Source organism: Sesamum indicum, linkage group LG1 (assembly GCF_026168435.1).
Source record: "Sesamum indicum cultivar Baizhima isolate 11 linkage group LG1, ASM2616843v1, whole genome shotgun sequence".
Lineage (NCBI taxonomy): Eukaryota > Viridiplantae > Streptophyta > Magnoliopsida > Lamiales > Pedaliaceae > Sesamum > Sesamum indicum.
The window spans coordinates 12,958,154-12,970,678 of record NC_142657.1 but is presented as its reverse complement, the minus strand read 5'-3'; the positions used below and the strand labels follow the sequence as shown (position 1 = coordinate 12,970,678).

General features: G+C 35.2%; 2 protein-coding genes across 4 annotated transcripts; one reads left to right on the top strand and one right to left on the bottom strand.

Moving 5' to 3' along the window:
* The first annotated feature begins 455 nt into the window (after positions 1–455).
* On the top strand, positions 456–2,486 carry PDE191 (Mitochondrial transcription termination factor family protein). The gene is made up of 2 exons (XM_011076677.3): positions 456–616; positions 1,378–2,486. Exons 1-2 carry the CDS (start codon positions 463–465, stop codon positions 2,373–2,375), a joined length of 1,152 nt encoding a protein of 383 aa, XP_011074979.2. The 5' UTR covers positions 456–462; the 3' UTR covers positions 2,376–2,486.
* Positions 2,487–3,299: 813 nt separating this feature from the next.
* Positions 3,300–6,246, bottom strand: LOC105159557 (growth-regulating factor 4). Of its 3 annotated transcripts, none has more exons than XM_011076666.3 (5): positions 6,013–6,246; positions 5,307–5,628; positions 4,296–4,674; positions 3,630–4,090; positions 3,300–3,535 (listed from the first exon to the last, which is right to left on the bottom strand). In XM_011076666.3, exons 2-5 carry the CDS (start codon positions 5,530–5,532, stop codon positions 3,528–3,530), a joined length of 1,074 nt encoding a protein of 357 aa, XP_011074968.1. In that variant the 5' UTR covers positions 5,533–5,628; positions 6,013–6,246; the 3' UTR covers positions 3,300–3,527. The 3 variants fall into 3 exon arrangements, with proteins under 3 accessions (XP_011074968.1, XP_020547783.1, XP_020547785.1); XM_020692124.2 differs by having other exon boundaries at positions 6,009–6,245; XM_020692126.2 differs by lacking the exon at positions 6,013–6,246 and adding an exon at positions 5,720–5,958.
* Between the last annotated feature and the right edge of the window lie 6,279 nt (positions 6,247–12,525).

Below are 12,525 nucleotides of genomic sequence, written 5' to 3'. Positions count from 1 at the left end.
TGGTGCTTTTCTCGAGAAATATATGCAACAATAGTGTTCACATCCATCCATATACATAAAGTTAGAAGAGTACGAAAAGAAAAATGATTAGTTTTTCTGTTCATAAACGGTTATTTTTTGTCCAATGATAATAATTTGATAACAATATCTTATTAGGATTATACCCATTTCAATTTTTTATATATATTACATTTATCCTTTTATAAGTATAATAATATTACATTGGAATGCTAAATGAACGACAAAATTAAAATTTTATGTAATTTTGATGTTGGAGTCAATATTTTCCATCTAATCCTTACTGGAACGTAATCATGTATTTTTAAAAGGATATAAATATAATTTTAATTTTATTTGAAAAATATAATTTGATATTTTTAAAAGGAGTTGAGGTGTAATTAATGTTATTTGTTAAAGAAAAAGAAGTATATGATGGATATGGATAATCATAGAAATAAAGAAATGATTGTGAAAGAGAAAATGATAAAAAGTGAAAAAAGGGCAGAGAGAGAGAGAGAGAGAGAGAGAGAGCGCAACAGGCTTTTACTCTTCTCTCAACTGCAGCCAATCCATCCACGGGCCACCAGTTTGGAGAGCAGCTCTTGCTCATCGGCAGGTACTCTTATCTCCTTCCTCCCTCTGCTCTTTTCCTCTGTTTCAGTTTCTTCTCTGCTCCACTTCTTCCTTGTTCTTTTCTATTTGTTTCTCGCGAGTTAATCGTAATTTGCTTCCAGTTACTGGAACAAGCTGAAAATTCTCGAAATGTAGTTGAAGTCCTGAAATTCGTGGATTTTTTTCGAGTTAAGTGGTTGAAATTGAATAAAATAAGTGGTTTTAATTACCCTAGTGTATCCGGAGAATGCTGCTAATTAAGTTCTGAAATTCGTGAAAATTGCTGTTGTGTGTTCTTTATTTGGCAACATTGGTTGAATTTCTTTAGTTAAATGATTATATGGATTTGTCGTAAGTTTTATCTGTAATTCAAGGAATTTGCTTGCGAGGTGTTGAATTCATTGCACATATTATCGTCTTTTGTTATCCTAAATTTGTTTGTCTTTTGTGCATCTTTTTGGAAATTCTTTGTATGCCTGTATATATGTATGGAAAAATTATGAAGATGATATGGTTGCATTTTGGTACTTAGTAAACCAGTGAAATGTTATATGGTTTGAATGCTGAATTTTTGCATTCCTATATAAAGAATTCTTATTGTTTCGTAGGAAATGCTCAACAGCCTTTAACTGCATTGCTTTCCAAGAAGAAAGCCCTTGGTTCTGTTTAGTGTTTTTGTATTCTACCTATAGCATTTTTGCACTAAATTATTATCTTGAAGTTAATTTTAGAAGGTTGTATCTGAAGTTATACAAATCCCTTCAGGAGATATGGAAACAAGTTGCCAGGGTAATGGCATTATGTGGTTCTTTAAAGACAGAGGTTTTGATGATAAAAGCATTCATGAAATGTCCAGGAAGTGCAAGCGGCTTGAGGGTATGGACAGGGAAAAAGCCTCAGAAAATTGGGAGTACTTGAAAAGCATAGGAATACAAGAGAGGAAACTTCCTATTGTGGTCGGGAAGTGTCCCAAAATACTAACTCTTGACTTGCATGATAAACTTGTTCCAATGGTTCAATGCCTTAGAGCATTGGAGACAAAACCAAAGGAGGTAGCATCTGCTATAACAAAATTCCCGCAGATACTCTTGCACAGTTTGGAAGAGAAGCTGGCACCACTCCTTGCATTTTTTGAAGCTCTTGGTGCTCCCGAAAAGCAACTTGGCAAAATGATACTGTTAAACCCTAGAATCATTAGTTATAGCATTGAATCCAAGCTTTCGCAGACAGTGGATTTTCTCTTCAGCCTGGGTCTGTCCAAAGATGGGATGATTGGTAAAGTTCTGGTCAAACATCCTCTCATTATGGGTTACAGTGTTGATAAACGGCTGCGTCCAACTTCTGAGTTTCTGAGGTCGTTAGGTCTAACAGGGCCTCAGCTCCAAAGAGTAGCAACAACTTTCCCGGAAGTTCTATGTCGGGATCCCAACAAAATTCTAAGGCCTAATGCTATGTATCTAAAATCATGTGGGTTTGATTCAAGCCAGATAGCAGCACTGGTAGCCGGTTATCCTCCAGTTCTGATCAAGAGTGTAAGTAATTCTTTGGGACCAAGGATCAAGTTTTTGGAACAGGGGATGGGAAGGCAAATCCAAGAAGTTGCTGAGTATCCAGACTTCTTTAGGCATGGGTTGAAGAAAAGGTTAGAGGCAAGGCAAAAACTTTTGAAACAAAAGCACGTAGAATGTAGCTTGAGCGAAATGTTGGACTGTAACCAGAAGAAATTTCTACTGAAATTTGGTTTAGTCGAGCAACTTGTTTGAGGAACTTTTATCTTTCTTATGTTGCTCAAGTTTAATAGTTTTGTCCTAGATATGATTGTAATGTATTCTTCCACATTAAGTTCAATGAGAGAGAAACCGTTAGGCATAAAATTACGACATGCTGCAATTGCCTCGTCAACATCTACTTCTTTTCGTCGAGCTTCGTATTACTGGCTTTTGTTCATCTTAATCCCAAGTGCTGCTCTAAATCATGTAGGGAAGTTATTGCAGTATGCGCGTCGATCCTGGTTTGATATGATTAGTAAATTTGAATCTGAAATTGTAGTTTTCGCCAGTCTCTGAGAAGATTAAAGCTTATAACGGTGGACCTTTCAAACAACAATTTTGAAGTAGCAAGATATATGTTTGGTGAAATGAATATCTAGGACTGGGGAAGGGTTTTGTTCAATGTTGGAAGATAGTTTGAACTGTTTCATATGAGTCAGGCCTAGCTTGTTCAGAAGGTTGCATAATTGATTATGAGTGAATTGATTTGGAATAATCGATTTTAGGAAAAGTTATCTTGGCGTTGGTATTCACAATTTCAATCATATAACTGCAAATGTAGTTAAATTCCAAAACTAACATCATGTCAAGTGGTTTGGTATAATTCAATAGGTATATAGGTAATTAGTAGAAAAATATTTATTATGGGATTAAAAGTTACAAATTATAGTTTTTTATGAAAATGTGATTTTGATAAATTTTAATCTTAAAAGTGATTTTGAGAAAAAGGGCCAATTGTATAAGAATTGCAGTCAATTGTTTCATGTCATACCTTCCCTTAATACAAAATCAGTCCACACTAGCTAGTACAGATTTCAAGGTTTTCTACTTACGATCCAATCAGGGACACAGACACAATGACTCTACTTCACAAAAAATACATGGAAGACACAAAAAGGGATGACTTTTGCTCCAGGAGACGGAGAAATGGGGAACATTTATTCAAGATGCTGAATTCACAGCAGCATCTGTTTTTACAACACAAGCATTTACCTTCAGGCTTTCGAGAATGACAACAATTGAACGTCAATTCAACAACTATTAAGGTACACAGACCTTATATAATTACATGTACATGCTGGAGAGAGACTTACCGCCCTGACCAACCAGCAAAGGCTGATTGTCTTTATTATTCTCTGTCAACCTTCAACCATCTGTCCAACAAATCAGAAAGTTTCAGTTTGGTAAGCCAAAATTTAGTAATTTTGTGCAAGAAAAGGGTAGACCGCGTTGCTGCACCTAACTCACCATTTGTAGAGTAAGCATTCCTTGAAGAAAAATAGCACGATGTCCTAGGAATTGACATGGAGAGCTGAGTAGACGAGAAGGCATTTTCGTTCGATCCATCAGTGTCCAGATTGGACCATGATTCTTTAGTTGTAGGCCATTCACTGAAGAAAGGATGCACTGGATGTTGCTCCTGCTTTACTGGTTCAGACAAACCGGCATCACTCCCAAAGAAGCAGTGCTGCTCCTGATGTTTGGCATCAATGGGCTGGAAACGAGGCATACTTTGTTGAGCAGAGGAATGGTTGAGTAATTGGGAATCAGATTTCAGTTTGTATGAGGAGCTTGAAGAAACTTGAGAAGGCATCAGCTGCCATGTGCCGCTGCCCGCACTAGAACCTAAACCCAGACTTCCTACACATCCAGAAGCTTCCAGATAGGGACTATGATCGTTTGGAGCAGGAGGGAGCCCATGAATAGACCTAAATTTTCAGCTTAAAGTTAAAGATCAAGACAGACAGAGAGAGAGAGAGAGAGAGTAGAAAAGAATAGTTTCTCATTTACTAAGACTAGATCACATGCCCGCATTGCCTTAAATGTATTAAAGCCCATTTAAAGGGATTAATCAACCGAAAGAACATAAGAACCTGCTAGCAAACAAGGGCATCCGTAGCTTAACATACGTACCTGAATTCCTTGGCATCAATCCCATAAGTGACAGGTTCAGTTTGTAGCTTAGTCACATTGCTCCCCTGAGATGAGAATCCAGAGCTGACAACAGAGTACAATGGCATGCGTTGAAAGCTCCCACTGCCGCTACCTTGGACACTTCCACTGTTACTTCTGCACCTAGTAGAGACATGAGAAATTGCAGCCGACAAGGACTGCGAAGTAGAATGAGATTCCACAGGCTTTCTTGAACGGTTGCGACCTCGGTGCATGTGCCGCTCGCAATATTTGGAGTCTGTATGTGCGTCTTTAGAGCACCTCCACTTCTTTCCATCAGTTCTTCGGCATCTCCCAGGCTCGGGATCAAATTTCTTCCCATAATAGGAACCATAGCCCACTGCACATCGAGTACCCAAATGCAAGTTCCAGAGTTAGATAGCATAAGTAGATATCAGGATTTGCACTTTTAGAGTACTACAAGCATAAACAATGCATACCGAGGCTTGACCACATGCAAGTATGCTGAACCACTGAACAGTGACAAAAAACTGATAGTCTTCTAGTTAGACTCATTATTTGCCAATTCTTATGTTCAGGGAAATCAACAAAAGAATCTATCCCGTTTCATAAAAATCTCAGATTGTGCAGGAACATCGAGCTCATCAACCTCACAAGTAGATAGAGCATCCAAAATATTACAGTACAAATAAGAGCTGGCAACCAACAGATGACCCCATAACCACAGTAAACCATATGTAAGTGCAAGTATGTATCAGCCCCAGACTGCTGGTCGGTAAGAAGCTTCCGACAGCTCCCCCAAGTTGATGAGTGACATCCAACAATAACCAACCAGTTTTTAGAACAAGTATTTCATTTTTGAATTGGAGTTTACTCACATCTCTACTAACAAGATCATTTATTAGCAGAAGTAGGTCAATTAGTTACCATCCCATTTTAATTACATGTTTTACATGAATGTGTCATTCATAAGCAATTGTGCACACCCACAGCAAACAGTCAGATTATTACATGATGGGTGGTGACCGAAACGGGCAGAGAGCGACTCAAAGCCACGACGAATTGGCATTACAAGGTCTGGTGGGACGGGCAGGCCAGCTACCAGGTACTTGTATATCATTGCTTGCTGCTCCAGCTCCTGCCACTGCACAGCTGTGAATGGTGCCCTATACCCCACCTCCACACCTCCGGCCGCCACCCGCACCCCCACCACTGATGCCGGTGCTATCCCACTCATCTTCCCTCCTCTTGACTCTACTCTCTCCCCCACTTTTCCCCCTATTACCAATTTAGTTCCAGCAGTATCCAACCCTCCTGTCACTTCCCAAAGAATCTGCATCCACAGTTAACATTATCACAGGTGGTAAACATATAACCATAAGAAACATATGCACACAACAAAGGAACTAAATCTTGAACCCTACATTCTGCTTTCTTCCTTTCTTGTTTTATATTTTTGTAAATTCTGGGATGTGGAAAATTGAGTCAAGAATAAGTTTTTACTTTCCAGAAAGCTGATGTCCATCAAGACAGAAACAAAGAAGAAAGGCAGCATACTGTAGGTAATGTAAATGCAGAGACACACATAAGTGTATCAGTGCTTGTTAGAAAGCTGCAGTCAGAAAGAAATTCAAGAACATGGAAAAACATCAGAAGAAACACACAGACACACTTGCAGAGGGTATACAGGGGAAGGGCAGAGAGTGTCTTCACCTACAGGGGGGACAGATCTAGGGTTTATCCGAACGTGGAAGGTAGACTTGGGAGCAGCAGAGAATGGGGGGATAAAAAGCTGGTGGAGGAGAAATAAAAGCTGAGAATGTTTAAGTACAGTGAGACAATGTGAGAATCTGGGACTTACTGGAAGTAAGGGCAGGGGACTTAAGAGTACAATGATGGGGGTATTTTCTTGGTTTAGGGGACAAATTGAGTTGTTTTGGAGAGTTTAATGAGGGGATTATACTGGTTTTTATTTGTGCTGAGGTTTAGGGAGCATGGTGGGGCGGTGGGAGGCAACCAGGGGGTGGGGGTGGGGTAGGGTGGGGTGAAATTATTGGAGTTGTGTTTGTGGTTTCGGTGGTGGTCCAATGATTATTACACTTCATGTGATTGCATGATGACAAGAGTGTGCAACCTTTGTCCTCACTCCTCAAGTTTTTGGGATTCCAAGTGGGGAAGAAAACTTGGGCCCCATTTTGTTTTATTTCCTATTTGATTTTTTATTTTTATAAAAACAAAAGGAAGTAGAAATGACGTTGTACATTCTGTTAAAAGATTGAATTTGAAAATGTGCAGCATTGTTGATCCCTATATAAATTTGTAGAGGCTATCATACGAGCCTACTATAATCAAGAGTTTTAACTCGTTTAAAAATATATAACAACATAGTTCCTGATTTATTAAACCATTATGCTACAAGTTTGTCAAAAACTAAGGCACTATGTCGTGAGCCTTCCAAGAATCAAGTGACGTCCAACAATCCTCTAGAAGATTGCATCTGAACCCGTGCAACAATCTTGATCCCCTTGGTAGATTCATAGAAACACTATTATATGAGTCTGCTATAATTAGAGTTCTAACTTGTGCAGAAATGTGCAACGACATAGTCTCTCTAGCAGATTTATTAAAATATTATGTCATGAGCTTGTAAAAAACTAAGGTACTATGTCGTGAGCCTATTCTGTTAGAGGATTGCATTTGAATGAATGTAGCAATTTCGATCCCTATGGTAGATCTATATAGAAACATATATGAGTCCACTAGTGACCAACGTTTTAACTTGTATAGAACTATGCAACGATATAGTCCCCATTGCATACTTATAAAAACATTATGCCAGAATTTGTAAAAAAATAAGTTACTATGTCGTGAGCCTGCTAAGAACTAAGGCCCTGATTTGTTCGGTAATATGCGGTTTCTTGATTCCTATAGCATATCCATAAAAATATTATTATGCCAAAAAGTCAAGATCCTATAATCTGATAGAAAAAAAAAAAAAAAAACATACATATTATTACATACGTTTAGTCCCCAATGTCTTTGACAAGAATTTGAATTGATATCATAGGTGTAGCAAAAGTTTACCCTCTGTCTCATCTTTGTTATTGACATTTCACCAACCTTTTGGTTGCTTATTTTGGTCAGTGCAAATTATTTTGATAGTTGACAATAGGTATTAGAAGAGTTGTGAAAGTATCAAATATTGTAAACAATATCATTTTACTATAATATAAATTTTATTGTCGACATATTTTTATATTATCATCTCTGGTGTTTTCATACTTAATAGATACCCATAGGGTAAGCTTCAGGTTAAGTAATGCGATTTCGAATAATTCGAGTAACTTAAATAGCTACCTATTCTCGAGTCGAACTTTATCATGTACCCAATTTTTTAATTTATTTTTGTTTTAGTTATACTGAATGTAAACAATGAAAATATGAATGTTGATTCAAAATTTAATCAATAAAATTCTGAATGAATCATTCAGACTATTTTGTTTTTGACAAATTTAGAATTCAAAATCAGTTGAATGGTTCCTTTCTGTGTGAGAATTGTTTTAATAATGCAAGAAATGTTTTTTACAATAATGGTACAGTTTTGAGATGTTGAAAAAATAGGCAACACAACGATTAGAATTAGCAGTGCTGCCATTTAAAAAAAAAAAAAATCCTGGTCAGAGCAGCCTGCATTTGCATACTGCTTTGCTGGCAGCAGTGCTAGTGCCCCAGGCGGTTGCTCACCCTTATGTAAGGGTAAGCTCTCAAAATGTGTTCCAAGGATGAGCTCTCAAAGTATATTTAAAGTGTGTTCAAAGTGAAAAAATTTCTAGTGTTGAAAAAAAAAATTGAGTGAAATTATGATAAATTTTGGTTCAATTGATACAAGTGTGTTGTACGGGCAAACAAATTATCAATTTGAAGATGTGCCTGGAGCTCCAGATACAATTTTATATGTACTATATCTTTTTTCCGTGTCCTTCAACTAGTCCCACGTCAAGTTCGTGTTCTATAGGTGCTACAAAATATAGGATTTTTGGGAATTTTACAGTGTGGTTATATTTGAAATTGACAAACAACTTATTATTGCATTAGTCGAGAGAAGGTGTCCCGATACGCATATTTTTCATTTCTCGATTGGTGAGGGAACTGTAACTCTACAGGAAATCGCTATCATCTAGGCTCTCCCGGTGGAAGGTAATCTTATTACCGGAGTAGATACAAGATATAATACTTAGCAGTGGCAAATTATTGCCATCAATGGTTGTTTCAAAACATGTGTGACGATGATAGTCCTTTCGATGCTGTATTACAGGATGTACGTATATGTGCCATGTGCATTATTGGTGGGATATTGTGTTTCGATGCTACGGATAACACCGTGTTGCTATTGTATTTACGACATATGGAGGACATTCATGAGGAAGGTACCTCAACCTAGGGTTAGGCAGTGTTGGCGTATCTATATCAGGGGTTGTATACGGCATCAATGCGAGGGAAAACTAATACAGGCGATGCCATACATTTATTACAAATATGGGTATGGTTCCGCATCATAACACTTGCACCAATTCCCTCGAATAATACGGTGGATCTAATGCCAACAGTAATTGACTCTGAAAACATCCTACCGATCCCTCCATATGCTGCACGTTATGAATATCTTTATGTATTTACATCATGATAAATAATTTTGATTTCAGTTATTTTTTTAAATTTAGCTTTTATGTGGTCGTATCATGTATTTCGGACGCATACGGCTCATAATGCCCTATGAATTATAAGAAATACGTTGGATCATATGCAAGAAAATGAGTGCACCGCTACTAATATTTTTTTACATATAGTGTATTTTGATGGGATATTTCTCCAAAAATACTGATTGTGTTGTATGATGTTGTAGTTTATTTCAACTTGATATAGCCACAACACAAATAAGAAAGTGAAGAAACTGGAGAAGGCGTTTATTGGGAGCAGAAGGAATGTAAAGAGGGATGGCTTGAGTCTTATTTGCTTAAACACAAACTCACTGAGAAAACTAATAATTAATTAACTTTAAATATGCATAAATGAAAAATTAACTTCTGATTTGCATAATTGCCAGCTTTTATAGGCTGTAGCACAAGAGTACACCCTGACTCCATTGAAATCCAATAATTATACTCATATGCCTTAATTCACACATGTATATATAAATCATTAATAACATATATATTTAAAAAGAATATTTTAATTAGAATTTAAACTGAAAAAATAGCAAATTAATAAAGTATAATATGATACACAATCTACCTTGGGATCACACGTCTTGAAAGTCACAAAAAATATAAATAATTTTTCTAGATTGTTGGGCTTATTTAATGAATATTTTTATATTATCAAGAAGATTAATTGGCAATGAATGTAGATGTTGATTTTGAGTGAAGAATGATTGAGAGTGAAGGTGGGGCAGATTAATTGAACGAAAGCGTCATGTAATTGATGTATTCCTACTTTTTCTATGCCTTATTTACTTCCTTTTAATATATTCTATGCTTTCTTGTCCTAGTTGTTTATTGCAACTGGCAAAAAAAAGGGTCTAATTTTTTATTTCAAATTTTGTTTCATTCTTTAATAATAATTATTCTATCATATTCTAAAAAAAAAAATACAGCATTTAGTCACATCAATTGTCATGATTGAAAACAAAAAAATCGTAATAAATAGTTATTGACCACGGTCGTACTATGGTTATTGGCCGTGGTATCTACGAGGGTGACTAAAATATTTGTTGTGGCTCAAAGCTATGGTAATAACTTTTTCTTGGTAGAAAATCTATGTTTGCATCAATTTTATTTAATCATGGTCAATAAAAGTTATTTACCACGATTTTTAGTCCATAGCTATTAAAATTATAGCCAATAGTCATTTTTTTTTGTGGTATTTATAAAATTATGATAATATTATTTTTTTATAAAAAGTATATTTGCTAATATTTTAAAATATTAAATTGAAGTTTAATAATTCTTTGACTAATCGGGTCTATAAGTTTTGGCAATCCCAAAACTCGACTTGTTGTCATCCCTACATAAAACGACTAAGCAATTTTCCCCATCATTACAATTAATGAGAAAAGGTCATAAATAGTGATGAGTATCGAATTTCAGCATCATGACAAGTGTCGAAGGATTTTTAAGAAAATTCTAAGATTAAAAGGGGACTAACTTGCAAAATAGAGATCAGTATTTCGATACTTAATAAAATAAATGAAAAACTGAAAGTGAGAATAGTGGGTGAAAATTACTGAATAAAATAAATGATAACTCAAAGTGAGGGTAGTGGGTGAAAATGAAGTTAAGATGATATATATTTGTATAAAGTGCCAAAGTTTGTTGAATATAACTTTAAAATCGAGATAGAGTGTACGAAGCCAAATGATTGTTGGCCTTTGTGAAACTGCATGAAAGTTCTTTAGTTAAATAACAGAAAAAAGAATATCAGGATTGGACTTATCTTGAAAGAGTTATGGTCTTTTGGTCGAGTCTTGTCCAATCTGTCTGAGTTTTTCGAAATTCGATTACTTGCTGGTTATCAATAAGTTTGCCACCAAACGATTAAGAGTTTGCTGGAGATATTTTAGAGTCATATGTCGAATGTGTTGGCAATATATGGACGTGTCCATCTAACTATATAATGAAGTAGCAAGCTGATAATGAACTTGCGCATGGGTCTGCTACTTCAGTATAAATGAAAAAAAAGACCTTATGGGCCTTTCTTACCTGCTCATGTACCAATTGAACCAGTTTGCCAGCCTCGGGCTAGTATAACTAATATAGAGGGGGTATCAAATATAAAAATGCAAAGTAGCCCTTCTGCTTGGTGTTTTTAGAACATGACCAGACCAGCCAGTTCAACCGGTTCAACAGAGAACCATCCATGTGTCGAAGCCGATTCATATGGTGCAAACCAGCAAAGTCAAAATCAATGCTAACTAGTAAAAATTGATCTGCCAGTAACCCATCAAATCGATTTTGATTTATTTTTTTAAAAAAAATGTAGTTAAATAAATATTCACCTAATCAAATATATATCCCACTAAAAGACAATGTAGTAAAATAAATAGGCTAGTGTTTTACATACAATTATTTAAACAACCTACCATTATATGTATAGCCTAAAGTGCTTAATCTTGGCTATGTATTTTTGTTTCTTTATTGAAAAAAATATTATATGGAAGCAACAATTGCTAGCTCCGTTCGTTTTAAAAGAGAAAAATAACAAAGCATTCAATTTTCAAGAATTTGGGGTTATAAATTTTAATTTTTGGTTTGAACTTCATTTTAATTTGTTTCCTCCAAAGAGGTTTGTTGATTTTTAATTGCTAAATTGTATTCATTTATCATATCAATAAGTTGTTATAAATTGTATTTATTTAATCAATTCATATATAATGTACTGATATTCTACTAATATATATGCATATGTATATCTTATTTCAGGTTAATTAATTTTTTCAATCGGATCCGATCTGTCGAATAAGTGACCCAATAATTTGGTTATTTATCCTATTCAATCATCTATCCAATTTTTTTTAAAAAAAATATTGTTTCAGCTTAAAATTCTTAAAAAGAATAATTTATTATTATACTCACATTATTTTATCTCCATATAAGATGGGAAATAAAAATAAAATCAAGGGCAAAAAAAGTATTTTTAATTTTAATAAAAAAATAAAATAAAACCATGCCATGTCAAGATACTGTGAAATTATTTCTCCACCATCAACGGGCCTCTAAAAAAATGGTATTTTCAAATTTGGCGTAATGCGATTTCACAATATAAATTAAAATTTTCAATATCATCGAGAAACAACATAATTATTGTACTAAATATATATATATATTTTTGAATAAGATACAGTTCAAATAAAAAACTGTATTAAAAAAATAAAATCACGATATAATTCATGAGATTTTGGTTCGATTTATAAAATTTTAATCTTATCAATCGAGCAAAGTTTCGTTTGGGAAATCAGTGTAAGTTGAGAATTAATTAGAAAGAATGGCAAGAATGTCATTTTGGACAACACACACGCTTGGTGGCCACATGTCAAGAACAGAGACAGCTTCCACCAGAGAGCTAAAAGCAGTAAGAAAAGAAATTAGGCTTTTTTGTAAATAATTTATTTGTTTATATTAATAATTTGATTAAAGTTCAGTTCACCCTCCTGACACTGTTCTTGTTGGATTCG